The sequence below is a fragment of the Nesoenas mayeri genome (assembly GCF_963082525.1).
Source record: "Nesoenas mayeri genome assembly, chromosome: 1".
Taxonomy (NCBI): domain Eukaryota; kingdom Metazoa; phylum Chordata; class Aves; order Columbiformes; family Columbidae; genus Nesoenas; species Nesoenas mayeri.
The window spans coordinates 89,668,882-89,695,691 of NC_137541.1; the positions used below are offsets into that span (position 1 = coordinate 89,668,882).

The window sequence follows — 26,810 nt, forward strand, 5'->3', positions numbered from 1 at the left end:
TGCGCGCGTGCGCAGTGCCGCGAGAAACCTGCCCCGGGGCGGGGGGTTGGGGGGGGCGAGGGAGCGCGTCCCCTCCCTCGGAGCATGCGCGGCGGCGCAGCGCACGCTCGATGGGAGAGCGGCCGGGGTGTGGGGGGGGGGGGGGGCGGGGAGAGGCGAGGGGAGTTTGCGCAGGCGCAGAGCGAGGCCGCGGCGAGGTCGGTTGGCGGCTGCGCAGAAGGTCGGCGGGGGGAGGGGGGGGGGGTGCGCTGCGGGGGGAGGGGAGGAGGAGGGGAGGAAGGAGGGGGGCCGGGAGCGAGGGAGGGTTTATCGGGCGGCCGATTTTGGTTAAAATATTCAAAATGGCGGACGGAGGAGCAGCGAGTCAAGATGAGAGTTCGGCGGCGGCGGTGGCGGCAGCGGCAGGTAATCATTACTGCATTTTACATATTCATATTCATACTCGCACACGCGGCCCCCCCGCCGCCCGCCCGCCCCGCTTAGCATAATTTATTAGTACTCAGGATTATTATAATTAACGGCACAGGAGGGAGCGGGGAGGGGGGGGGAAGAGAAGGAAAGCAGCCTCCCCGTGCGGGGAGACAGACACACACACACACGCTCCCTCCCTCGCCTGCCCGCTCCCTCACACGAAGCCGCACTTGCACCCGCTCGCACGCCGGGGCACCGGCGCCGGGGCAGGCAGTGGGGCGATGGGGGGCGGCGGCGCGGGCGGCGGCGGCGGCGCAGCGGCCAGGCGGTGGGGTCAGGGTGGGGAGTCGGCGGGGGGATGGGGGGAAGCCGGGAGGGGGGAGGTCTCCGCGCACCCAAAAGCGGTCGGAGGTGGTTAGCCGCCACCCGGCTGGGCTCCCCCCCCGCCCCGCTCCCCTGGCCCGCACGCCCACAGTAAAAGCCGCTTTACATATTCATGGTGGGGGGGATGCTGCTGGAGATGTCCCGGCGGGGACCGCGGGAGGGGTACGGCCCGCCGGGCTGGGGGAGGCGGGTGGCCCCCCGAGTGGGGCAGGGTTCCCCCGCCGGCGCGGCGGCGGCAGGACGAAGGGGGACGGGGGTGCTGGCCCCTCAGTGGGGCCGGGTGAGGGAGAAACACTTGGTTTCCTCATCTCTCCTCTCATTACCCCCCCCCGCATCCCCCCCCCCCCCCCCCAACAAGGGTTATTTTCCCAGAGCCTGGGGCCTGCAGGCATAGAGTGTATGGGTGCGGATGGCCCCGGGGAGGGGTAGGACGACAGCGTGGTTTGCATTTTTATTTAAAGCTCCCCCTCCTCCCCCTTTCCCCCCCCCAGTAAAGAGCAGGTTCGGTGTGGGGTGACTTGGGGGGTGCGCGGGCAGAGTTTCTCCGTGCCCCTCTCCGACGTGAAAGGCCGCGTGTTTGCACCCCCCAAAGCTGGATTTGCCCCGGTGGTGTTTGTCCTCCTCCCCCTCTGCCCTCTTGTTTCTGCAACCCCGAGGGCTCGGGGGCAGCAGGGTGCTGCGGCCCCTGGACATGCCCCCTGGGTGCGGGGCACCGGACCCGCGTCCTCTTCCGCCCCCCGCGCCCCACTCGCCATGGGTATCGGGGCAGGTGGTGGTGCCGGCAGCCTCAGTGGGCTGGCACTGGGGGTGCGGGTCCCGTCCCTCTCCCTCGCTAGCTCTCTCTCCATCTCCTTCTCATTTGAATAATGTCTAATTCGGGGAGGTTTATATTATTGAAACGGCCGCCTGGCTTTCCCCGCCTCTCATGTTTAGTAATTCAGACCTTTAATAACAGCCACTCAGAGCCCAACGCCGTGTTTATATTTTACATTCGCCCCATGTGCTTTTGTGGTTCAATATGATTCTTCTCTCTCGCTCTCTTGCTTTTTAAAAATTTTCTTGGCAACCCACAGAGCCCCGAGATCAAACCCAGGCTGTGTGAGGAGAGGAGGGGGAAGAGCTAGGCCCTGGCTCCTCTGGCAGGCGCCTAGGCCTCTCTCTCTGCTGCTTGATTTATTTACTAATAACCAAATGACCCCCCCATCTCCACTCCACCCCTGCCAGCAAAAACAAAACCCTCCTGGGGCTTGAGCAGCATCACATCTTCTCATAGATTCTCAAACACTCATGTCTTTTAAATAAGGAGCTTATTTTTAATTTATAGCAACTCAAGACTGTAAAGCTGTTCCTTTCATATCTGCTTTTCAGAGGCTTGGGCATTTTTGGTCCCTTTGTCCTTGGTTCTTTTCCTTAAAGGAGAGTTGCTTCTAATTTACGTTTCCTGGCACTGAGAGCTATAGAAGACACACTCAAAAATCTGAACAGCTTTCCTCCTCCCTCTGAACACAAACAGAATTGAATACATTGAAGATAATCTTATTCACCTTCCTTTTGCTTAGTGTGGATGCAGTTTAACAGTGCAGTGTGTCAGATGGTTTTGTCACTGCTTGTATTTTGACTGTTCTGGGTTAGGTTTTTTCTTTCTCTTTCATTTAGATTTGGCTTTCAAGACAGAAGATACTACTAGGTAATACAGGATCTAGAAAGGAAGATAAGTTTTCTATGCTTGTGTCATAAGAAAACCAAGTGAAAATTGAAATTAATCCTCTTAAATTGTCTGGAATAATTCAGTTTTAAACCAGATATTTGCCTACTTAGAAAGAAAACAAATGGACTACTACATTAGAAAGAGGCAGTAATTAAAATAATATTTATGCAGGGATGGGTTTCAGATAAAATTCTGTAGGTTTTCATTAGTGACCATTGTTTTCACCCTGTGGAGAAAAAGGACCTAACATCAGGGTACTTCAAAGTAGCTGTGCCAGATTAGCATGTAAACATTTTTAGAAGCATGACTAGGAAGAGAGTTCACATACAAATCCAGGCAAGGTATTTTGTAGTTTGGTTCTAGATTTAATTTGTCACAAAATACTATACTGTGACTAATGAAAAACATTTTGATTTAAAAAATAATGGCTCAGATTATTTATCCTTTTTCTTCACCCTTGGTGAAGACAGGCCTTGAATACTAGAAGAAAAAATCTGTAGAAGCAGTAATGAGACTATTCAGGTGACTGACTGTTTCACAGACCAACAGCACAAGGCTGGCTGGACAAAAAACAGTAATATGATTTCATGCCTTAAATAGCATATGTTTTTGCACTCGCTTCACAAGAAGTGGTCAAGCCGATGATGTCATTGGCCAGAGGACAAGGTGCAGTTAATTTGATTTATTGACCTGGGGTGAGGTGTAGCACTGAAACCTTCTCATAGGGAAACCATTTATCTGAGGACAATTTCCTTTATAGCAGCAATTTAACCACTGCTGAGACTGTAGATATTTTATCCAGCATGATAAAAATGTACATTGCATCTTGCAAACAAGATTTCTTTGTCACTGACATTTTAGTAATTTTTATAGAATGGAATACTGGACAGTGGCTTTGTGCAATTTTATGGCCAAGCTGGGGTTTATAACTCTGAATTCAGGTATTTACATGCCAAAATACAGATGTATTTATCTCAAACATATATTTGTTTGCCTGTGTTGTAGCTTAAAATTTTACTTGAACGTGATGTGGATAGAAATGTGCCTTCACCAGTGAAGCCTCTAGGCAACATGTTTGTGGGAAGCTCCTTTTCCCAGACTGTAGCATCATCTTCACTTGTTGGAAGGTGCCGAGACTAGTGCATGGATATTACTCTGCAGTCTTGAGTACGGACTCAGTAAGTTTGCAGAACACACAAAGTTGGGTGGGAGTGTTGATTTGCTGGAGGGTAGGAGGGCCATACAGAGGGATCTGGACTGGCTGGATCTTTGGGCTGAGACCAGTTGTATGAGGTTCAACAAAGCCAAGTGTCCTGCACTTGAGTCACAACAATCCCAGGCAATGCCACAGGCTTGAGGAAGAGTGGCTTGAAAGCTGCCAGGAGGAAAAGGATCTTGGGGTGTTGATGGGACAGTGGCTGAACATGAGCCAGTGGTGTGCCCAGGTGGCCAAGAAAGCCAACAGCATCCTGGCTTGTATCAGAAATAGTGTGGCCAGCAGGACTAGGGCAGTGGTCATCTCCCTGTACACAGGGCTAGTGGGGCCCCACCTCAAATCCTGTGTTCAGGTTTGAGCCCTTTGCTACAGGAAACACATTGAGGTGCTGGAGAGAGTTCAGAGAAGGGCAACAAAGCTGGTGAGGGGTCTGGAGCACAAGTCTGGTGAGGAACAGCTGAGGGAACTGGGGCTGTTTAGCCTGGAGAAGAGGAGGTTGAGGAAGAGACCTTATTACTCTCTACAACTATCTGAAAGGAGGTTGTATCATGGAGGGTGTTGGTCTCTTGTCCCAGGTAACAAGTGTTAGGAAGAGAAGAAATGGCCTCAAGTTGTGCCAGGGGAGGTTTAGATTGGATATTAGGAAAAGCTTCTTCATGGAAAGGGTTGTCAGGCATTGGTATAGACCGCCCAGGGAAGTGGTTGAATTGCCATCCCTGGAAGTGTTTGGAAGGTGCGTAGATGAGGTTCTCAGGGACATGGTTTAGTGATGGACTTGATAGAGCTAGCTTAATGGTTGGACTCAATAATCTTAAAGGTCTTTTCCAACCAAAACAATTACATGATTCTGTGCTAGTTTATTACTGGTGAATGTCAGATTTTAAGCTGATTCTTGCACCTTCTTCTGTCAGTGGTGGGTGGGTTAGTAAAAGAAACTTTTTTTTTTTCTTCCCTATCATCTGCTTGGCTGTGGTGAGAGTAAAGGGTTGTGCTACTGTTGCAGTGCTTACTAATTCTTACCAGGGGAATATGTTCTACTATTTTGGCTGTCCTTATAGCTTTTATGTTATTAGGGCCAGAAGGAAGAAGGGTTGTCCTCCCCATGAAATAGTTTTTCTGCTCAGTTATCAAGGTGGCTCTACCTTTTTTCCAGTGTGTGATGGCTGTGGGTTTTTTTATGGTGTTCTTTCTTTTGTGGATTTTGTGGTGTGGTTTTTGCATGTGTGAGTTTGTTGTGGTGTGTGTTTGTTTGTTGTTTGTTTTTTGTTTTTTTTCCCCTTTCCAAAACTGACCAGAACTTACGAGCCTAACAGCTGGCTGGAAGAAAGGCTGTGTCAGTAGCTATGCTGCCATATGTGGAGCAGAATTGGGAAGGTGTGTGGTATGGGGATTTCACTAGAGGAGTTGGAGCTTATTCTTCGCTTCTTAGAAGGAAGGGGGAAGAATCTGAGCTTCTCACCCTGTCATTTTAAGAGGAAAACAAAAGTCTCAGGTTTGTTGTCACTAACAATTTCTCAAAGATTAGCCTGCAGTAATAATTCAAGCAAGTAAGTGTTAATACTGACTTCCTGATGCTGAATGTAGATAACTTCTGAATGCTTGTTTTAGCAAGTAATGGTGATGATGTCTGGAGCCAATTCACTTGATGGAATCAGTGAGGTAGCCTTCAAATCAGTCTGTCTGTTAAACATAGGAAGCACCAGTATATTCTGTGTTAGGAGTCTCTTATGCAGTGTGATGAAGTGTTATTCCTACATTTGCTTGATCATAAAAGTGTATTGTACAGAAAAACGATACTTTGAACACCATTGCAACTTGAATAATCTTTGTCAAATTTCAAATGGTATATTCCACATTTAGAGTGGTGCATTTTTGCTGTTCTTTACATTCAGATGTCTGAGGATGCAAAAAAATTTGGGCTAAATGTTTTGCCCATGCTGTCGAGAATGTTTTTATTTGGTATATCTTTCGTTCAGCTTCTTTCTGTTAAATAGGTTCATCTCCCCCAGAGACATGTTGGTTTTCTCTCCTGGTTCTCTGGTAAATTTGCAGTAGTTTTTTTGTAGCATGCAGTAAGTTTTATTTTGTTTTCCTCAGATTTTGGCGCAGTTCAAGACTTCAAAACAGATTAGAGCATTTTTAATGTGCAAAACTAGTCAGTAAATTTTCTTGCCTTTCTTCCAGCATTATTTTCTATTCCCCTCAAACTGTTGCTTGTAGGACAATAATCTTGATACTGATGTTTTACACAGCTGACAATTAGGCAACCTCTGCTACTTGCACTTACAGCTTTATTATTTTTATCTTGAGAGAATCTGTGACAATCTTGGCAAATGACTGTCTTTTATGACATATGTATTTTCAGTCTCTGTGACAAAGGTATTGTCAAAAGAAGGTGTTGAACAAAATTAAATATGACTTGAGTGCCCCAAATGTGATATACTTGCTTTGGATGTTTACGCTAGTACGTGCACGAAAGACTATTTTGTGTTGCTGGATAGACTTACAGTGCTGGGTGTTTACTACTGCAGAGATTTGCTTCTGTGTTTGCAAATTTTCCCACCCCTTTTCCTATTGTGCAGCGTTGTTATACCAGGGCAAGCTAAGCATGGGATTTGTTGGACTGAGTGCAAGAGATTAATTTAAGTGAAGATACTGTTTTTGATTAGTGTGTGTTAAGTAATTGCTTGTATTTCACTCAACTGTGAGTTGCTAATCTGAGAAAAAACATGTACATAGATGTATTTTCCTTTCTATAATTCTTTGCTTTAAATTTATTGAATTGTGGGAGTAGACCCTCATGCTGCTTTGTGCACACCTTTCTCTGTAGAAAAGGAAGTAATTACTCAGGATCTCAGTATTATTCCTTTCCCTAGTTTCTTGTCTCACAACTAGCTAGGAAATATCCACGTTTCTTAACTACTATAAATTATGGGCTCTATAGTGCATCACAAAGTCTTTGCAAAAGCATTTTTTTATATACTCTTACTGGCTAATTGAATTACTCTAGGGTTAATAAAAAACACAGTTAAACTGTGACGAAGTGTTGGTTTTATATAGAGGATTTACTGGGTTCCAATCCTGAGTTGGTCACCAGTTTTGCTTGCTTCACTGTTCTGGGCTAAATCTGTGTAATGGGAATTACAGAGCACATTTTCACATAGATGTTGCTGGAGAAATAATTGGCTAATGTTTTGCAGTATTTCTGAAGGTAAGAGAACTGTGAGTCTTCTGCTTTTACATGTAATCACCTAAGCTTGTGCCCAGGTTAAACTTTGCTTAGGATGTTTCAGTGCTGGTACTGTTCATGTGCTCTCATCAGCAATGAAGGCCTCCTGTTGTAAAGGCGCAGATTACTGTCAGTTCTAACTACAGTGTGATGCAGATCTGCTGTAGGGTATGCCGTTCAATGACAGTTTAAATCAGCCCAAGCCTGTCCTCATCTCCCTGTGTGTTCCTGCCTCCTTCTCTGCACTGGTGCAGATGCTTGCCTGATTCCTTTGCTGACCTAGCTCAAGGAATTAAATTGGCAGAAAACAAGTCTTGCCAAAAATAATGAATAGGTTTTTTGTTCGTTTAGCTCTCTGAACTGGCTTACAATGAGATTAGACAAATAGCAGTACCAATCAAAGAAGGGAACAAGACGCACGTGTGTTGACCCAAGTCTTCTCATAATTTCATTCTCTCTGATGACTTACGTGTTGGCATAAATGAGGAGTCATGCTCTCAGCCATGTGATCCTACCACTTACTTGGCACCTGTTCTAGCATTTATGGGCTTCCGGGATGCTCTAGCTTAATTTGTTAACCTGGTGGAAAACTAGCCCCAGATAATTTTAGATCTTTGATTTTCAGAGTTGAAATTGGCTCAATGAAGGCCTTCAAGTGCAAGAGAGAGGGTAGAACCATATGAGTGAAAGTGGAGGAAGGGGAAAGAAGGAAGAGAAATGAAGTTTCCTGTTTTCAAAAGCAGCAGCAAGCATTCTGGTTAGCTTAGTTGTATTGTATAGCTTTGCTTTTAGATTGACATAAACCACCGTGAACCACAGTTGATTGAGTTGATGAACTCCTGTTGATCTAAAATGGTACTGGCCCAAAGGAAGTGATGGGAATGTGTATAACCACAGGCACTATGCTGGACCTCTTATTCCAGCAGCAGGCTGTACATAGACCACTGAAGCCAGTGGTGAAACTGCACCTAAATAAAGGAGTAGCTTAGAAGAAACCAATAGATGCTGAAAATTTGGTGTGGTTTATGCAGTCATAGGTATGACAGCCACGGCAGAAACTCTTAAATAGAAACTGTGAATGAGACCTTTAAGTGGCTCCTATTATTTTAGTGCTGTGTACAGTGAGACACCTCTCTAAAGAGGGATGTGGCTTAAAGGACATATTAGCAAAAGTACTTGGGAAGTTACAGACACTGGTACTTCTGGTAAATTTTGGACTGATATCCCTGTAAAGCAACCTTTAAAAAAACTAACAAAACAAACTACAAGAAAAAGCCAAGTGTAACTGCTTCAGCCATTTAACACGATCACTCTGAGACAGATTTATCTTTTCTATAAATTGTGTTATTGTGACAAGGAACCTTTTGCTCATCATTCCTCCTTTTTTTTTTTTTTTTCCTTCTTCTCAGAAATCAGATTTGGCTGTATAGAAATGAAGTAGCACATATAGTGTGTTTGACACTGTATGACAGGGCTTGAAGTTTTGGAAAACGAAGATACGAACATCTAGGTTACTAAAACAGTAAATACAGTTGAAGACTTAAAAATGAGTGTAGAAAAACCTATTGAATCAGACTGGAGATGTAACTTGCTTCTTCTTTCCCCTTCTTTTTGTTAAGAGCTGTTAGGAAGCCACCATCCTTTTTGCAGTGAGCTCCTTTGCTGTTTGTTCTCGTTGTCCTTTCGATGATTCAGGTTTTTTTGAAAAATACTATGTGACTTAGTAATTTGTGCCCAACCATACCAGTGTGAAGGTGTAGCTTTATACTACTTGGGTGTAGCTGAGGGGGAGAAGTATACAGTGGGGATTTTGAGCAACCGGGTCTACTGGAAGGTGTCTCTGCCCATGGCAGGGGGCTGGAACTAGGTGGTCTTTAAGGTCCCTTCCAACCCAAACCATTCTATGGATCTATGATTCTATGAATATGGGTAGAAATGACTCAGATGTTTCATGAATCACTAATTTCTACATTATTAGTTAATACCATCCTCTGAATGAGAAAGGAGATTAAAGTTTCTTCCAGCAGTCCTGTTGCAAAGATACCTTTCTGATGATTAATAATTTTGTTTCTTGCCTGCTGATCTTTAGTAGGTTATCACTTTGATTTGAATTTTCAAATGTAGGTTTAAATACATATTTGAATTTGCTTATTTCTAAGGCTGCAGAGAAATGGATATGCCAGCAAATGCCTCCTCCCTTCCCTACCAGCTCCTCTGTGAGTGTTTCCCACCCCATCCTCCAATGCATATACGCACACTTGCATGCACACATACTTTGTAAAAAGTACCAGAAAGCTTGGGCTGGGGACAGTTTCTTTTAGCTCTGAATGTAGAAGACATTACTGCTTCTGACTGTTGGATTTTTCTGTTTCCCTGTATCTATTGGTGGGTCTGCCCATTTGGGTACTGTCTAAGCCATTTCAGTTAAAATTAGCTGGGTTAGTAAAGACTGTGATCTAAGCTGCCTAAAGTAGTCCAGATAATTCTGATTGAAATCTGTGAGTGAGGGATTGTCTGAGTTGCTTTGTCATCATACCTGAGGTCCAGTTCATGTTACACTTAATCCAATTTAAGGGTGGGCTGCTGCCAGAAAGAAGTAGGAAGAGTATCGGGTGGTCACTTTCTGGACTATTGTCTGCTTTGACAAAGCCTTTGTAAAACTGTGTTCTAGCTTCTGGCAGAAATGGGTTGGGGTTGTGTGGAGAAACTGAAGCTAGAAGGGCAAAGGGAGCAGTAACTTTCTACTTGTAATGTTTGTTTCTGGGTGAGAGTGTCTGTTCTTAGTGTTAGAAAGACATGGCACTTTTCAGGCTTTATTGAACTTTCCAGTGGTACTTTTCTGTTTTTATTGAATTTATTTTGATTTGAGTTAGACAATTTAAATTGTTAGGAGTATGTCCCCTATCTCAAGTAAAGCATGTGATTTACAAGTCACTGCCCTTAAATGGGCTTTATCATGAGGTTATCTTTACTTGCTGTTCCATTTCAGTCATAATATAGTTACTTTAGACTGCTTGTGGCAACAAAGCTAGCTAAACTTAGGAATTTAGGAGTATCTTTCAGAACAGTTGAGAACTTACACTTCTGTATATTTATTTAGTCTGAGTTCTAGTAGCTTCTGCCTTTAAAGCAGTCACACTGTCTCACGTGGTGAGTTGTTTGAATTGCATAATTGCCAAACTTTATCCAACTATTATTTTACTGCCAGCATTAGTTTCTCTTTGGTTAGGATGGGTGTATCAAAGTAAGGAAGAAGGCATCAGCTCCCAGGCCGCACCACTGCCTCTCAAATTTTGCCAGCCAGTGCTCTGGAAAGATGTGCTGAAGTACCAGCAGCTGTAGGGCAGACTTTTTGTCAGAGCTTTCAAATGAGCACGTCTAAATGGGGAAAATGTAAACTAGAAACCCACTTGTTTTCCAAAGTTGATTTTACTCAGTTTTGCAAAAAAAAAAAAACCAACTCGGATATTCTAAAGTTTCAGAAAATGTTGGTGTATCTGGTTTTAAACTAAACTTTGCTGATTACCTTTTTTATTTTTTCAGTGTGTGCAAGGTTGTACAAAGAAGGACTAAGCAGAGTGTTGCATGTTGTTCTTCACCTCTGGCTCAGGCAAGTGCTGAGCTGCAAATTCTTGGCATTGTCTTTCCTAGGTGTCTGCTGATGACTGCTATTGGAGTAGGGTCAGGTAAATCCTTGGTCTGAGCCGGTATGGTGATTTTAGTATTCTCTTTCAAGCAAAAAGTAAACACCTTCCCACTTATTTCTCAGTCCGTCTTGAATTTTGTACGTGGTTCTTTTCCTATCCTAAAGTGCTGAGGAGCACCATGAAAGAGTTCAGGAAAGATTATGTTCCTTGTCTGCTCTGCACATTTCTAGCTCTGGAAAACAACAGAGAGGTTGCTCCAAGGGCTTTCTTAATAATTTCTAGTTCCCAAACAGGGAACTAGAGAACCAGAAGCTGCTTTGGCTCTCTTTGTGAAGGTGTAGGGAGGATAAGAGAATGGCTGTTAAAAATTGAGCATCTGATCCTACTTGATGAAAAAGATCCACAACTGAGCTGATTCTCAACTCCTTGAGACACACTGAGGGTTGTGAGCATGTTTGAGAATGATACTACAGTCAGGAACTGCAGAAATCTGTGTAATTTTTTAGTTTCTTTTAAGATTATTTCTTTTCTCATTACAGTGTGAGACAATGGCATTGCAAAGAATATCTCCTCTCCTTTCTCAGAGACAAAAATGCTGTATTGTGATATAATTTGGTTTGGAACCTAGTTGCAATATGATTGTACTTTATGTGGTTCAGTTCAGTGGTGTAGAAGGGACTTGTTCCAAATATACTAAGGACTGACTGAAGCCCAATCAATGCCTTAAAACTTCCCAAGAACACCCTTCAGCCATGCCTGTGTTGGGAAAATCCATTTCATTAATATAGTTCTCAACATAGTTAAAATTGAAAATGCATCCAGACAAGTCTGGTAACACATTTTCATAATATCTATAGTAAACATAACTAGTTATAAAATAACAGCTAAATTTAAAGGATATATCATTGTATTTAAGTGCTGTACACTTAAGTATTCTCTATATGTGTATGATGAACTCTGCAACTGTGGAAAGGATTTGCTATATGGAAGTTTGAATAAAGGCATAAAGAGTTAGAATAGTTGTTCGGCATCTTAACACCCCTAGCCTATCTCACTTTGGTTTGCTGGGGGAGAGATGAGTAACAGGTAGTGCTCCTTTGTGTTGTGGTGTCTCTAGTCAGGTTTGGAAGTGTCGTGGGCAACTGTGAAGATCCTAGCTGAAAATTTTCAGTTGTTGCTTCTGTTATAATGATAAATTAATAATATAAGAAAAAACTACCATGTACAAAGCTGGGCCAGCACTTACATCTCCTCACTCTTCTGTCTAGTGTTAACATAATAAAAAGTTAGAGTTAGCAGAAGGACTGTTGGGGAAAAACGAATTCAACAAGTTCATTTTAAAGCTATATAAAAGTATCTCTAAAGCCTTGAGATAATCCATAACTTTCTGTGTGCACGTAGAGAAGGCACATTAGGTACTTACAGGATCAGTTAATATGTCAGTCTTTCAAAAATCAAAATTTACTGCAAGTACAGTGGTATTTTTTTTCATTACTTATTAAGTAGTGATTTCATATTGTGTGGGTTAGAGCTAGGAAAGTTATGTTTACTAATGATAAAGGGAATGTCATTGCCATTTGTCCTGTATTTACATCACATACAAGTCTGTGAATTGTGTAATCCAGGCACTTCAAGAAATTTATGCTCAGAATTGTAGAGAAATTGAGAACTCTGCATTTCTGATGCATAACTTACTTGAGGTTTTATCAACTTGCTTCTTTCCATTTTCTGAGTTCAGGGCAGTTCTATTAACTGTATTTGGTGTATTAGGATGTATGCTTGTATGCACAAGTTGTTATCACCAAAGGCAGCATCTGTTCCTAAGTTTTTTTTTTAAAACATGCAGAAGATTGTTCATTTCTTTACGTTTCAGTGGCAGAGAGTAGATTGACACACTCAACAATTCCCTTAGAATGTGTTGTCAACTATAGTAGTTTCTTGATTATGCTTCATATTGCAGAAGGTTAGTTAAACTGGGGATTTTCGTGGCGTCATCATTCTTCGTTGTGCAAAATAATATTAGGAGAACATTGAAGACAGAAACACATGGGATGCAGCTGTCTACTAATCATCTATATCTGAAACTCCCCATTTTGTTGTTTGTGTTCTCTACTTTGTCTAATACTGTTTTGTTGAGACAGTCTTTATTAAGAGCAGGGGCTGGAGTGGCAGCTTACTTCAGTACTTCTGTCCTTTGGTTTTGGTGTAATCAGTGTACTAGATAGCAGTAGCGACAGTGTCTGACAAAGGCGTGAAGGCAATACAGAAATATGGTGCTGTTGTTTAATTTATAACTAGGACGATTTTGTTTTCTTATAAGCTGAAAAACCCAACAATGCATTCTGAAACTGTTTAGACAGATTGACTAATTACATATGGTTGTGTGGAACTGTTGTCCGGCAATAATTTATGGATTACTCTTAAAGAACCATTGAGATAGCAAATAAGTATACTTTATACTTTACTATATAGTGTGGTCTATTTGTTAAAATTTGTGGTCTAGTTGTTAAAATCTGTTCTGAACCAATTTCCTTGGGCCTAATCAACTCTAAGGTTGAGCTGTGAAGCACTGTCTGGTACTTCTGACCTATAGCTTTATTTTTTTATTCAGCAAGTTAATTTGAAGTTAATTTTCAGGTGTGTTTTCCTTCATATGCCTTCGTAATACTGAGTGATTTATTTCAACAAATATTTGAAATTGCGATGTCAGATGTAGCATTTGTGCATTTAATAATTAGCCATTAGTGACAACAAACCTAATTGTTACCCGATAAGTTGTCAACTGCTTAGTTGTGGAGTTTTTTTCTTTTTTGTGTGTGTTTTTTTTGTGTGTGTGTGGTTTTTTTTTGTTTTGTTTTGTGTTTTGTTTTGGTGGGTTTTTTTGTTTTTTTTTGTTTTTTTTTAGGATTTAATTTCTGCAACTTTTATGTTTGTGAATGGTGAAGAGCTGGGAATAACAGATATTCCTCATATAAAAGAGAACTCTTCAGAGAAAAAGGGATGCCATTTTTATTTACAAGAAAGCTATTCTTGGACTGTTCTCGAAGCCCTGCAGATTTGAAGCATTGCATTTAGCAAGTGCATGAAAAACGCATGACTGGCATTTGAAGGCCCTGTTGGGGCAGTCTTTAAGCAAAAGGAGTGGTGGACTTTAAATGTGAAATATGTTCTTTATCACTTAGTTCTTCTCCTGTGTGACAGTTCCAATTTGACTATCGCTCTGGCTTGTTGAAATGAGAACTAGAAAACTTTTTTTTTCCTTTGGAGTTTTTAAACCTCTATTTTGTGTCTGAACAAAGATTTGTTGTATATGACTGCAGTCATATGCATAGGAGAGGAAAGTGTAAAGAGAATTACTCTGTACTGGGAAAACTGAGGAACACTGTGGAAGAAAACCATCATTTTTTCAATTAGACTCCTTATCATATGTATACTTGATCAGACCTCTTTATGTGTGCCTGAGTGTTTAAAAAGTCTCACACCAGGTGAACGAAATAAGAGGTATTTGCAAGGCAATTTACTTAGTGTCTTATTTCCTGGGTTGTTGACTAGATTTGTATTTGAATAAGAGCATTTCTTTTGTGGCAGCACAGGTGCTCCTTGATTCTGCAGTGAAGGCAGTATTCTGTGCTTGATACTAGCCCAGTTGCCATGGCAACAATTATGATGTCATGAATTCAGTACAGTGACTTCACTGCAGTGTATTTTATCTTTATTTTCAGTTTTCTTCAGATGTTGCTAGCAAACCAAAAAGCATCTATGCGTGATACTATGGCTTGTTTATGATGTGATAACAATGACTAATATGATCCAGATCCCTCTCTCAAAGTAAACCTAATTGCTGCTTACGTTTAAAATCACCTTAGAGTCTGCGAAAGTGTGACCTTGCTTTTTTTATTTATCTGGACCTGTTTCAGCTATACTAGTCCCAAAAGTTTGCTGATAGGAATGAATAGGAAAATACTTTTAAAAAAACCCCAATCACTCAGGTGTGCTTCTTTCCAGCTGAGAGGAATGTATGTACTTTTAAAGTTGAGAATGTGAGAGTAGCAGTGTCCTGTTACATCTCTTCTCCCAGAATAATTTGTTCAATTCTGGCTTGCCTTCCTTAGTCCTGTTTTTTTCTGAAGCAGGTGAAATGTTTTCTTAGTCTCTTTTCAAGGGTCTGTTGGCCTGCAAATTGTACCAGGAAGCTTCCTGCTCATCAGTCTTCAAAAATGGTCAGCTGTTTTCTGCTCTCTGAGCACTTCCATTTATCACTGGCTTGTGCACCTCCATTTCATAGGCAGCAGAGCTGACTGTTCGGTGCTTACTCTTGCCCTGTTCTCTGTTGACTTCTGATAGTCAAAGAGAAGTATTTAGCATTTTTTCCTGTATTTTTAAAGTGATATGATTTCCAAAATGAGTGCCAGTAGAAACATTGAGTTTAACTACCCTGCATTTCTTTTCCTGATACAACTGTGTGTCTGATTGGCTTAACTCATAGGTTGCCTCAGACTTCTGGGCCATCTGACAATGTTGTCAATGAATAGCACAAAGTGTGTTAAAGTGGTACGCCAGGTATTTTTTGTAAGGCTTTTTTTGGCCTTGCAGGTAAAAGGTCATTCACCTTTGACAAAGGTAGTTTCTGTGTATAAGTAGGGCGTAAGTATGTTAAATGTGATGAAAGCCTTCCTAATAAGGGGAGAAAATGTAGGATGTGCTGATTTCTTCCTATGGCTTACTGCTGGAGTTGATAATTTGCATTAAATTGTATTGAGCATATATCCATTTAGGTGAGGTTAGAATTAAATGACCTCTTCACATTTTTCTTGCTCTAAAGAGAGATGGAGATGTGAAAAGCCTGCACTAGCAAGTGGGAGGATGTCATAGATGGCATGTAAGGAGGATGAAAAACATAACAGGAGAATCAAAGTTGCGGTTGTCTTTCTGCAGAAAATGAAAAATGCCCTGTGTAGCCTGTCAGTTATGATAAGCATATCGTGGAAGTTGAATTCTGGCATGCTGCAACTGGAGTTAAGAATAGATGAGAGATGCTTTTGTTAATGAGCTACTACCTAGGAGAAAACTGCAAAATCCTGTTGCAGGTACTTAAGTAAAGAGGTCCTGTGCTTGAATATTGGCTAATTTATGTTGGTAACAGTTGTGCTTAGAATTAGTAGCTGTTTTCTTTAGTCAGCATACATGTGCTATTGATGGGGTAGCTTTTGTTAAAGTTTTCTAAATGCTCTTTCAAAACTGTAGATATTATCTTACAGTAATGTCTGTGCATGTGGAAGGTTTTATTAATTTAAGAGTACTGATACGATTTGATTGCTAAAGCTTTTGGTCTTTAGACTAGGTTTATGTGATCCTTGGAGCAGCCTTTTGTAATTCATGTGGTGTTTTTGTTGTTTATGTTAATCTCTAAGCATTAAGGTTTTCTTAAACTTGAAGATTTTCAATGTGTTTGGGCAGGGTGCTAGAAAGTCTCATCTAGGCTCCCTTTTCCACAAAAGATTGGGCCAGGTGATCTTTCAAGGTCTCTTCCAGCCTGGGCTAGTCCGGGACTCTAGGATTAAGTTATTGTTGGATGAACTAACAGCTCTCTTAATGGCATACTGACATAACTGTGCATGAAAAATTGTGAACTCTAACTTTTAGTCACATGGAGATTAGATAATTCAGTTCCCAGCAGTGTTTATATGAACAAGTGTTGCATTTAGAAATAGTACTCTGGCAGTTAATACCAGACTAAATATATATGGAATTTAAAGCTCTGGATGGCAGGTATCTTGGCAGTGCAAATTCTTCTGAAGAAGTGAGAGATTTGAATTTTTTTTTGAAAGCTTAGGAAAAGTGATCACCTCTACAAAACTTGAGTATATGAAAATGAAAGGAAACTGGGAATGGAGAAAGCAAAAATAAATTTAACTGCCTAAGTCTATTATTCTCTTTTGTGAATGGATGGGGCATATGGCCTATCTGCAGGATACAGATCAGAAAGGAATCTACTGTACTTTCTTCAAACTTAACATTTAAGAGAATGGGATGATAGTGTGGGGGTGGGCAGCAACAACAGAAAAACACTTCACCTCCCCCTGTTTTCTTTTAGAATTACTAAATTCAAAGCTTTTAGTGCTCTTTTATTCCACTCCAAATTCTCCTATGAAAACTAGTTACGTTCTTGCCTTCTGGGACCTGGAAAATAAATAAGCTAATTGGAATTGCCTGAGTTAGTGCTGTTGCTTCTACTTAAAAATACATCATAAACACAAGGTAGTACATTAGTGCCTAGTTCACATTACAGGCTTCTACATGCTTTGTTTATACAAAGAGACTAGAACCTATCTTTTAAGTTATTACTTGTACTGGTGGTGCATGAAAGAATGGCAATATTAGTGGAAGTACAGCAAAGTAATTAGCTTGCATTTCAGGATATTGTGACAGGTAGTGGCTTGAGTTTGTGTCTGTTCAGGGGCTAGGACTAATAGTGGTGTTTTGGTACTCTTTTGGCTGCAGCTTTGAAGACGGTGTCCCCAGGTCAGCAGCTTCAACAGAATTTCAAGGAAAAGAGTTAAAATGCTTGGATGGGACACTTTGCAGTGCCTGCTTCACAGCCCAGAACCAAATTTGGTTTGGAATTGGAGTGTGTGAAAGAGGAGTTAATAGAAGAAGGTGGAGGTTTGAAGGGCTGCTTGTGTCTGTAGAAAGGTTAGGAGGCTTGAAATACCAGGGAGGTGTTTCAGGGACAGTACCTGGTGAAAAGCTGGGCTTCTAAACTTGGTCCTCCTTGAGGTTTCTTTCTGACCTATTAACCTATCAATGGTTCATGTCATCATTCTGAATATCAGGTGACTTAACCTGCCTGTCCTTTACTGCTTCCAGTCTGCTGGGGAGGCTATGAACAGCATCATAGGTAGAGAGACACAGCTTTAAATGTGCATAGTCCTCTAATAAAAGCTCTGGTTTTAGAGAACAGGTTTTTATTGGCTTCATAAATTGCTATGTCGCTTGCAAAGACCTGTATAGAAAATCCTATGTATCACCTTTCAAAGCAGTAAGGATTTGAAATGGAATGTTTTTGAAAGCAATCAGGAGAATCTTCATCAGTACGGGGAGGCTGGCCTTAACAAGCATACATTAGAATACTTATAAATGAGCTTTGGAGAAACACTGCATGTGAAAGTTTCCATGACAAATTTGTAAAAGGAAATGAGTGATGTTTTTATTTTATCCCCTCCCCCTGCCTGGTCCACAATTGGGAGTGTTGTGGGATGCTGGGGTGACATGGTTATCTTGGCCTCAGCAGGCTGCCTGGCTCCCTTTTTCTGCCGCTCTGATTCAGATTACCCAGCAGTCCTTGTCCTTTGCCATGATCAAACGATACAGCCCTCACAGAAAAATGTGCTACTCAAAGCTCTGTGTGGCTCCTGTAGCCAACTTGATCTATACAATGGGAAATAGGAAAGCCTTCTTTATCTGATTAAACAGCCGACTTTGGCATGAAATCTCCTTTTTAATATCAACTTGCTGGAAGTACTAGGACAATAAAAATGCCTTTTTTTTTCCTCTCTTGTTGGGAAAGCAAAAAACCTGACACTTCCTCATTTCATGTATTACTGCCAGAGTGTTCTCTGACATTCTTTGAGTTTAATCATCAGATGCGATACCCTGGTTGTACTTAGGCATATCACTTTTCAGCTCACTATTAACTGCCAGCATCCATACTACATGAGGTTTTTTTCATGGTGACTTCAACTATTGTTTCTTCCTGCTTGCTATATTGGTGTTAAATGAATTGATAATAAAAGGAATCATTAATAAAATGAATAATGTTTCAACAGTAATCATTAAGTTACAGACATTGAATCATCAGTTTGGGAAATGAGTATGCCTCCTTTAATAGTGAAACATTACCTTGCACACAGAAATCTAGAAATACAGTATATATATTTCTTTTAAATGGGGATTCTTTTTCAGCAGTTCCTTGATAAAGAACTTCCCTGTCCTTCTTTTGGCACTAAGTTGCGATTTTACTAAAACAGAAGCACACCATTAGCAGCTGAAGTACTGTGATACCATACAATATGTATGGTACAAAATAATATATTTTGTCCCAAAGGACAATAGAAGGTACTGTGCTTAAGGCACAGACTTGAAGAAACAAACTGTCCCAATATCCCACTTGAATAGAAAGAAAAGGTGAAGGTTTGCTATATGCTTTGGAATTTTCAAGGCTGTTATGTGAAGGGTGTTAGGATAAACACCTGAGTCCCTGATTTCTCTTTAAAAACAAATGTAAATGTTGGGAAATAACTTTTCCATTAACGCATACGAATGATATTTTAAAAGTAAAATATACATGTGTTTAACAAGAAAACCTTTGATAAAGTTGCCTGTATAAATAAAAAAATAAAAGCAGGTTAAGTGTGTGTGTGTCTGTCTCTTCTCCCCTGCCCACCAAGAGCTTTATGAATGTATCCCTAACTAATTTTAACTTATTGAGGCATCATCTGCTCTCAGTGTAGGTGATGACTGAGGTAATCAAGTTTGACTTTTGTTCCAAATAGTAGGCATGAAGCTGTGCTGCTTGTGTATCCAGATTACCATGCATAATGAGCACAGCTTAATGAACTTTCAAAGATTAGTCTGTATTGTGTATCAAAACCACTGGTGATAGCTTTGTATAATATGGTCCCACTTACAGATGTTAGATGATCCAGTTTTGTAGGATACTGTATTTGCAGGAAAATTTGGGATGCCTCTGTAGTAAATGGAGAGAAGGAAAGGTTGATTTCAGTAACCTAACAGCTTTTATGATGAAACTTTTTTGGTTCTTGTTTTGCTTACTCTAGATCCAGGGTGTCAGACTCTTTTTCACTGGGGATCACGTCAGCCTCGTTGTTGCCTTCAAAGGGCCGAATGTAATTTTAGGACTGTAAAATTACATTCGGCCCTTTGAAGGCAACCTTGAGGCTGACGTGGCCCCCGGCAAAAATGAGTTTGACACCCCTACTCTAGATAAATTTGGTTTTGCGTGGCTTGGAAAAGGAGATATTTTTACACCCTTTTCTTTTTGATCTCTTGCTTACCAAACTTCTTGCTTGCTTCTGTTGCAGGGCTGTGATAGAGAAGAGATTTTGGGGAAAGGGAGAGGAAACACAAAGGCAGGGGAATAAGTCATCAAAAAGTGTTTGGAGAAAGATATAACAGAAAAGAACAGCTCTGTAAGAAATTAAGACCTCTCATATTCTTTATTCTTTATAAATAGTGCATCTTGTGAGTGAACTTCACATCTATGTCTATGGTGTGGTGTATATAGGGAGATACTTGCCTGATTGTAATTGCAAAGTATTGCGGAAGTAAATGCTTGAGACCAAAGTCATGAACTGTGGAGAGGGAATCTTAGTATCAGTGGACTTCCTCTTTTGTCATTCAGTTATCATTTAATGTATGTAATTAAAAAAGAACAGTTGGATTAAGAGCAGAATTCGAGTAATGCAGCCTCAAGATTTTAGGCAGAGATTGGCATTTCATCTGTGTCCCAAAATTTACCGTGTTTGCATTGGCTTCTGCTTCTCAGATAGCATTGATTGAGTAGAAGAAAGTGATGTTGTTTACAATAAACTTTGTCTTTCATATGTAGACAGCAATAATTAATTATAGAGTGGAGCTGATGAACATAGAAGGTTGATATCTAGTCAGACTGGAGAAAAGTGTCCTTGAAATGTTCTCTTTAAAACTGTTCTCCGCAGTCCCTACAGCAGAGAAAAACGGCATTTATTGGGCTCTGAGGGGGTCAGAAGGTTCTATATGTGATTTCTAGGGATGTTTTCAGTTCTGAGAGCATGCAGAGCATTGTACCTGACACATCTTTTCTTAAGATAAAAAAATTCCCTTTACCATCATTTTTTACTAAATGCACATATAACAGTTCTGTTGTTTGATCCAGAATGAAATTAAAATTGAGAAACTATACAACTCAACTGGTTGAGCTCAGTTGGTGGGTTTGTATTTTAATTTGTGCAGTGCCTACAACAGGGAGAAGACATACGGACTTTGTACAAAGAACATGGATGCCTCGTATTTTCTGTTCTAGAATCTTTGCTTGAGAAGCTGTATTGGATTTACTTCCTTTTTATATTTAAAAAAAAATCCTGAAGACTTGACTGTATAGATACTAGTATGATGTACCACTGCAGAGATGTTTTCCTTTCATATTGCTTTCACTCAATAAGATGCGCATTTTTTCTGTATAAATGGAACTTGTATTCAGTAGTAGTAATTGATGAATTCTCCTCTTTTCTTCCTGCTGTAACACTGGCAAGCAATTCAGTTCATCCACGTGTCAGTGCTTTTATTTGTGTGATCAGAATTTTCTAATGAGGGGAGGGAAACTGTAACAACTGGTTTGAAATCACTTTTTAAGGTCAAAAAAGAAAGTGAAGCCGTCTTAAAATTAACAGCTGGAGTATTTTATTCTTTATGGTCTTTCAGAAGGGAAAGAATAAAGATTTTTTTTTTTTTTTTTTGGGTTGTATGAGTGAAACCTTACACAGCTTTACTACCATTTTTCTCTTATGTTCACCCCTCATCTTTATAATAAAAATGTAATATGTGATTTGTCTTCTGATGACTTTTCTCTGAGGTTTGTCCTCTGTGACGCAAGCTTAGTTTGGTTGACACAATCTCTTCTTTTCAATTTTGCTCTTCCCCTCCCCTCTGTCTCGCTTTATTTCTAGTTAATTATTTTTTGTCCTGAGTCCCAAGTAAATTGAATGCAAAAATAAAAACATGCCAAGTGGATGCAGGGTGCTTAAGACAGCAAAGTGCTTGCAGAGAGCACCCCAGCCCACCCTGTAAACAAGAAGCTTGAGATTTGTATTGTTAGGCTTCAGTTATTGTTCTCTTTTGGCAATTGGGGGGTTGGGGATGGGGCTAGTTACAGTTAAGTAATGGTTTGAATATTTTGGTGTGGACTACTTTTTTTTGTGAAAATGTTTCTATCAGGAGTGTCAGTAATGTTTGTTTTCTCTCTTTCTCCTTCATCAAACCCACAAGACAGCAATGAGGAAGTCCTTAACCAACCAGGCTTGCAGGATCATGAATGAAAAACTTTGTGACCAAAGTGACTGGCTCCTGACCTTGCTTATTGGTCGTAAGAGCCATTGTCTCTTTCACCTGTGATCTTGAAGACAGTGGAACTGGTGCTAGATCAGAATACCTGCATAAATTCTTGGCTTGAAATACATTGTTTTATCTAAAAAGTAGCTTGAGAGCTTGTTTCCAACTGCAGGATAATTGTGTCCCGTTTGGAGTGACTTGACTTTGTAGGCTTTAATGAGATCCACTTGGACAACACTGGGACATAGTGCCTGTGCTAGGAAACTCTAGCTTTTACGTAGTGAGTCATTGAGTGGTTAAGGCAGATGATTGCCTTTGTGTATATAATTTCTTTTCATAAAAACTGTATTTTTAAATAACCTTGAGCAGCAACATTGATGTGTTGTCTACTTATAACTGAGTAAATAGTGTTCTGAAAGGGTAGTTGGACTGACACTTGTGGGCATGTGAAAGTTCTCCAGACACAGGTTGGTCTGATAAGGATGGATGGTACTATTACAGAGACTCAAGCACAGGGTAGAACCGTGCTAGCGAGGCTGGTTGTGCTTCCAGTGAGCAGAAACAAATGTTTGGATGCAGAGTCTTATGACTGTTTGACTTGAAAAGTTAGTCCAAGTTTACAGTCATAAAAGCCTATTTTGTATTTATAGTGTTCTAGCAAGGAAGTTTTTTGCCCTCAGTCTCTGCAGGAATAGTTACAGGAATGCATTACAAGTTGGTACTGTAAACTGTCAGCAGCAGTGCAAAGCTGCAGGTGAGTCCCAGAACTTACATTTAGTAGTAGTAGAAACAGATTTTTCTTAGAGTTTTGCTGCAAAATGAGGCATTCTCATATTTAAACCAGTAATTTTGAAATGCCCTTCCCTGGGTTTTCAGGTGATGGCAGTTAGATTATCTTTCAGTAGCAATTGCAAAGGTACCCTCTACCTTGCTGAAGTCTTGAATGTGAAGCTAATGCTGGAAGAATGCATTCTGCTTGTTAGAGGTGTCTTATCAGCATTAACATGCTTTAATTCAGTGTAAAACTGAATGAACAAATATTGAGAAATGATACGGCACTTCCTAACTTTCCTTCTGAGAACCCATCTCTTGGTGCCTTCTGTTCTCTCTCAAGGCTCCCATAATCAGCAGTCCTCATGTGCAAAGGAGAAGAGTACTCTTTCTGAATTATTTCTCTGTTTGGTGGAGTGTCAGCTGCTCTGTGGAAAGACTGCATGCCCTTCTACAACAAATATTTAATGCGCTATTTAACAGCAACTGAGGGGAAGTTATATCACAAGGTAAAGAATTGTCCTTTTATGCAGTAGCCATAGTTCTAATTACTTTGTTTCATTTCAGAATGAGGAATTTGTCATTATAAAACTTAAAGACAGCTTTGACTTCCTTCAGCACTGTGAAATGAATGGGTCTAATCTAGTGACAATATTAAGTACACGGTTGCTCTTCACCTGAAAGGAGAATGTATTTTTAGCTGTAATATTTCAAATTAGTTTAATGTCATTGTGGCAGTAACAGAGGGCCTGGTGATGCTCTTACTTAATTCATAGTTAAAAGCTTATTTTTGCATGTAGATCTTGGGGACCAGCATACCTGTTCATCGGGATTCTGGTGAAACTTGAAGATTGATCTATGTGAATGAAAGAATAAAAGCTGGTATGGGAGATGAATAGGGATAAAGATTCCTTTGTAGCACTGTACAACACTACTAGCCATGAAAAGAGGCTGGATGTTAGCTTTTCCAAATCAGAAGTTTGGTGTGCTTATGGAAATTTGGTAAAAGCCATTGTCTTTCTGCTTTCCAAGTCAGAAGCTTCCAGGTCTCTCTGAGCTTTGATCTTGGAACCAGCAACAAAGAGACACTGCTTGTTGCAGGAACATTGCAACTCTTGGCATCTAGACGCCATCACCAAATTTTAATTTTATTGTTGGTGAGGGATTCTTATGTCTCAATTGAGATTGCTTGAGGGAGTTTGTTTCATAAGTATTAGCAGATTCTGCCCTTTTCCCTTGAACAAAATTCTACCCTGAGGTGGTGTGATTTCCTCCCTATGTTAAGGTTGCATGTGTCTTCCTTGCGCATATTCATCTGAAGATATTTCTTATACATAATGTACTTGCCGTTTAAGATTTTGGGTATTGCGAGATAGCAAGAAAACATATTCAATGGAATAAATACGCTGTTAGCTGGGAAGTAAAGAAATAAGATACAGAGTACATATTCAAATAAAAGGTTTGCAATATTGTTTTGTCAACAAATTGGAGTGTTTGACAGAGCAAGGGAAACTTTTGAGATATTACCTTCTGTAACAAAACATAAAATGAAATAGCATCCTTAAAATAAGAATTGATTACCAAGTAGAATATTAGGATGCTGCTTTTAAAAATGTCAGTGTGAGTAAATTCAGGGGACTGAGTTTAGGATTTCAGAGATCTTTCACTGGTTTATACTGGATCCAGATGGTATCTTAAGTAAGTTTCCTAGTGTACATGTTCCTGAGTTTCTCAAGCTGCAGGGTTTTGATTTGCTTTCAGTTCTGTAAAGTAAAAAAAAAAAAATCAGACACACAGAAAACCCTATACAACAACAACAAAACCAAACAAAACCACCACCAATCAAAACACCCCAAAATCCCAGACAGTCAGAAACTTCCATGCCTTGTTGAGTGCTTAAGGTTTTAATGTTTGGGGTGGATTTTGTGATCATTAGATAAAATATACTGGATACATGTACAGTAATTAATTTTTCCTTTCTCTCCCTAATTCTGCAATTAGGTATTCCTTGAGTAATCCCTATTGTTGTCCCACTGATAAAATATATTTCTGATGGGGTACACAAAGTTATATTCCTTTACTTTTCCTGCCCAAGGGATAGCAAGTGTCTTGAATTTAATTTTTAGATTCGGATTTATTTTTTTCCAGAATCCACAGTCTGGTTTATATTATTCAATATTCTATTTGCAGTTTTCACAGAGCATTATTCGAGCTGCAATAACCCTTTGCAGCCATTGGCTTTTACTGCACTGTCTGTTCAGGCTTGAATCTTCTCTCTGGCTTTCAAGTATCTGCCTTGTGCTATTCAGCTAGCTTTGAATAGTTCTCTTGGATATTTTAGAGTTCACCAGCACTTCAAGATTGCAGATGTATTAATCTAGCACAGATGACAGGAATCTTATTGTTTTGAATTCCCCAAAATAAGAATTAGTAAGACTAGAAAAGTATGGCTACCAAGAAGGCTTTGGCTTCAACAATGTCAGATTCTTGAAAAAGAAATGCCATACAGATAAAAAAAGCTATTGTAGCAGAATGCTTTTCTGACTGAATTAACAGTGAATGCTCTTAAAAGCATCCTTCGTTATTAACCCAAATCGGTTACTAATACAGGGTGACAGCTGAGTTGAGGAGTCACCAATAGTGCATTGCAAAAGGTAAACAATTGTCAGAAGGACTTAAGGAACACTCTTCCTAGGTGGTATTTGTAAACTGCCTGGTATGAGCCGCTGCTTTTGTGAAGCAATAATCATGTATCCATGATATCTTAATCAGTTGCCATTAAAATGAAGGTGATGTCAAATGTTTGCTATTGCCATTTCAGTATAGTAAAATAAGATTGAATAAATTGAGAGGATATGAGTCAGTCTTTGTTTAAATACCCATTTGTGCATGATGCACAAAGGCTTGTCATGAGGGAGGTTGTTCCCTCTACTCTAGTTTCCTTTATGAGTCTCTGAGCTTCTCTAAAATAAGCATGAAGGGTGTTTTTAGTTGCCATGGAAGTTGTGTTGTGCCAATACAAGAGGTAGACGCTTCTGGTAATTTTAAAGGAGGTTTCAGCGAGATAGTGTTCTTCCAGTACAAAAAATAGAATGTGTTGTTATCAAGATGCGGTAAAACAATATATAGTTTTTATAGCACCATTTAACTGAAGCTTTTGGATTACTCTGAAGCCATAGGTCTCAAGGCTACTGTTTTCATAAGCTTCATCTGACTCCTTCGGATAAGGACATGGTTCCTTGTTTTTCTGCCTTACCAGATTTGGGAAGCTTACATGAACTCCTCAGCAGAGTTTGAGACTACACAACGAGTTGTACTCTATAGGGACCAAACCTTACCTTATTTGGGGTACAGAAGTGCTATCGAATCCTGTGTTTGTGTAAGCAGTAGTGTATCTCTATCATGAAACAATAGCTACTCTTTTTCCAAGAGCAGCAGCTGCTGTGAGAGAAGGATGGGGGGGCAGGGGGAAAAAAAAAGGGAGTGCTGGTAGCTCACAAACCAGGAGGTGGGTGGCACTGTTGCCTTAGGGAGAACTGATAAAGCAACTGCCCTGTGTACTTCCACTTCCTTAGTGTCAGTAGCAAATCTGTTTCTGGATACGAATATGCATATAAGAAAATCTGAAGTGCCTAGGCAGTGTTTCCTTCTTTGAGATGCTCTTACCTTATGGAAAAAGTTGCAAGGATGGGAACAGCCACTGGCAACTTGCTTGACCACACTATTTTTATATTGACTTTAAAACAGACAAATATTGGAAGAAGAAATAATCAAACTGGCTTAATATTTCTGCAGAATCTCATGATTGTTCAGGACTTGCCAATTAACAAACTGCCAGGGAATGGAAGCAGGTAGAGCAAGTGTAAATATGCTTCTGTTTAACTGCAGAAAAGGGCAGATTATACCCCCCAAATCTGCCTCCATGGAACATACTGTTTTATACAAGTGTAATGGGAGTGAGAGGAAAAGACATGCATATATGCCGTCTATCAGGTAAAACTCAGTTTAACAGAGGCGTGCATGTAAATATCATGGGGTACTAAAGGTAAGCAGTGATAAAATTTGTTGTATTACAGTGTCTTGTACCAGCTAAGTTGAGGGGTTTGTATTTTGTAATTTGATGAAATCACTTTTTTCTTCTCTTTGTTTTTTTGTTTTGTTTTGTTGTTTTTTTGTTTGTTTGTGTTTTGTTTTGTTTGTTTGTTTTGGATGGGTTTTATCTGTACTATAAGTACACTGGCTCTTAAATCCTGCAGAAGTGTTACCTCTAGTGCAGTTTCATGTTTGTCGGACATCTGGCCCCTGCTGAAGGGGATCCCCTTGCCTTTGACTGTTAGT

At 40.4% G+C, this 26,810-nt stretch overlaps 1 protein-coding gene across 4 annotated transcripts in view; it reads left to right on the forward strand.

Annotated features, from left to right (window-relative positions):
- Positions 1 to 341: 341 nt before the first annotated feature.
- The window catches only part of POU2F1 (POU class 2 homeobox 1), a gene marked incomplete at its 5' end in the record, with an annotated part of 111,605 nt that continues 85,136 nt past the window's right edge, over positions 342 to 26,810 (forward strand). For all 4 annotated transcript variants that reach the window (XM_080362965.1, XM_080362966.1, XM_080362968.1 and 1 more), the window contains one exon: positions 342 to 405. In XM_080362965.1, coding sequence (XP_080219091.1) covers positions 342 to 405 — 64 coding nt within the window. The remainder of the gene's footprint in view (positions 406 to 26,810) is intronic.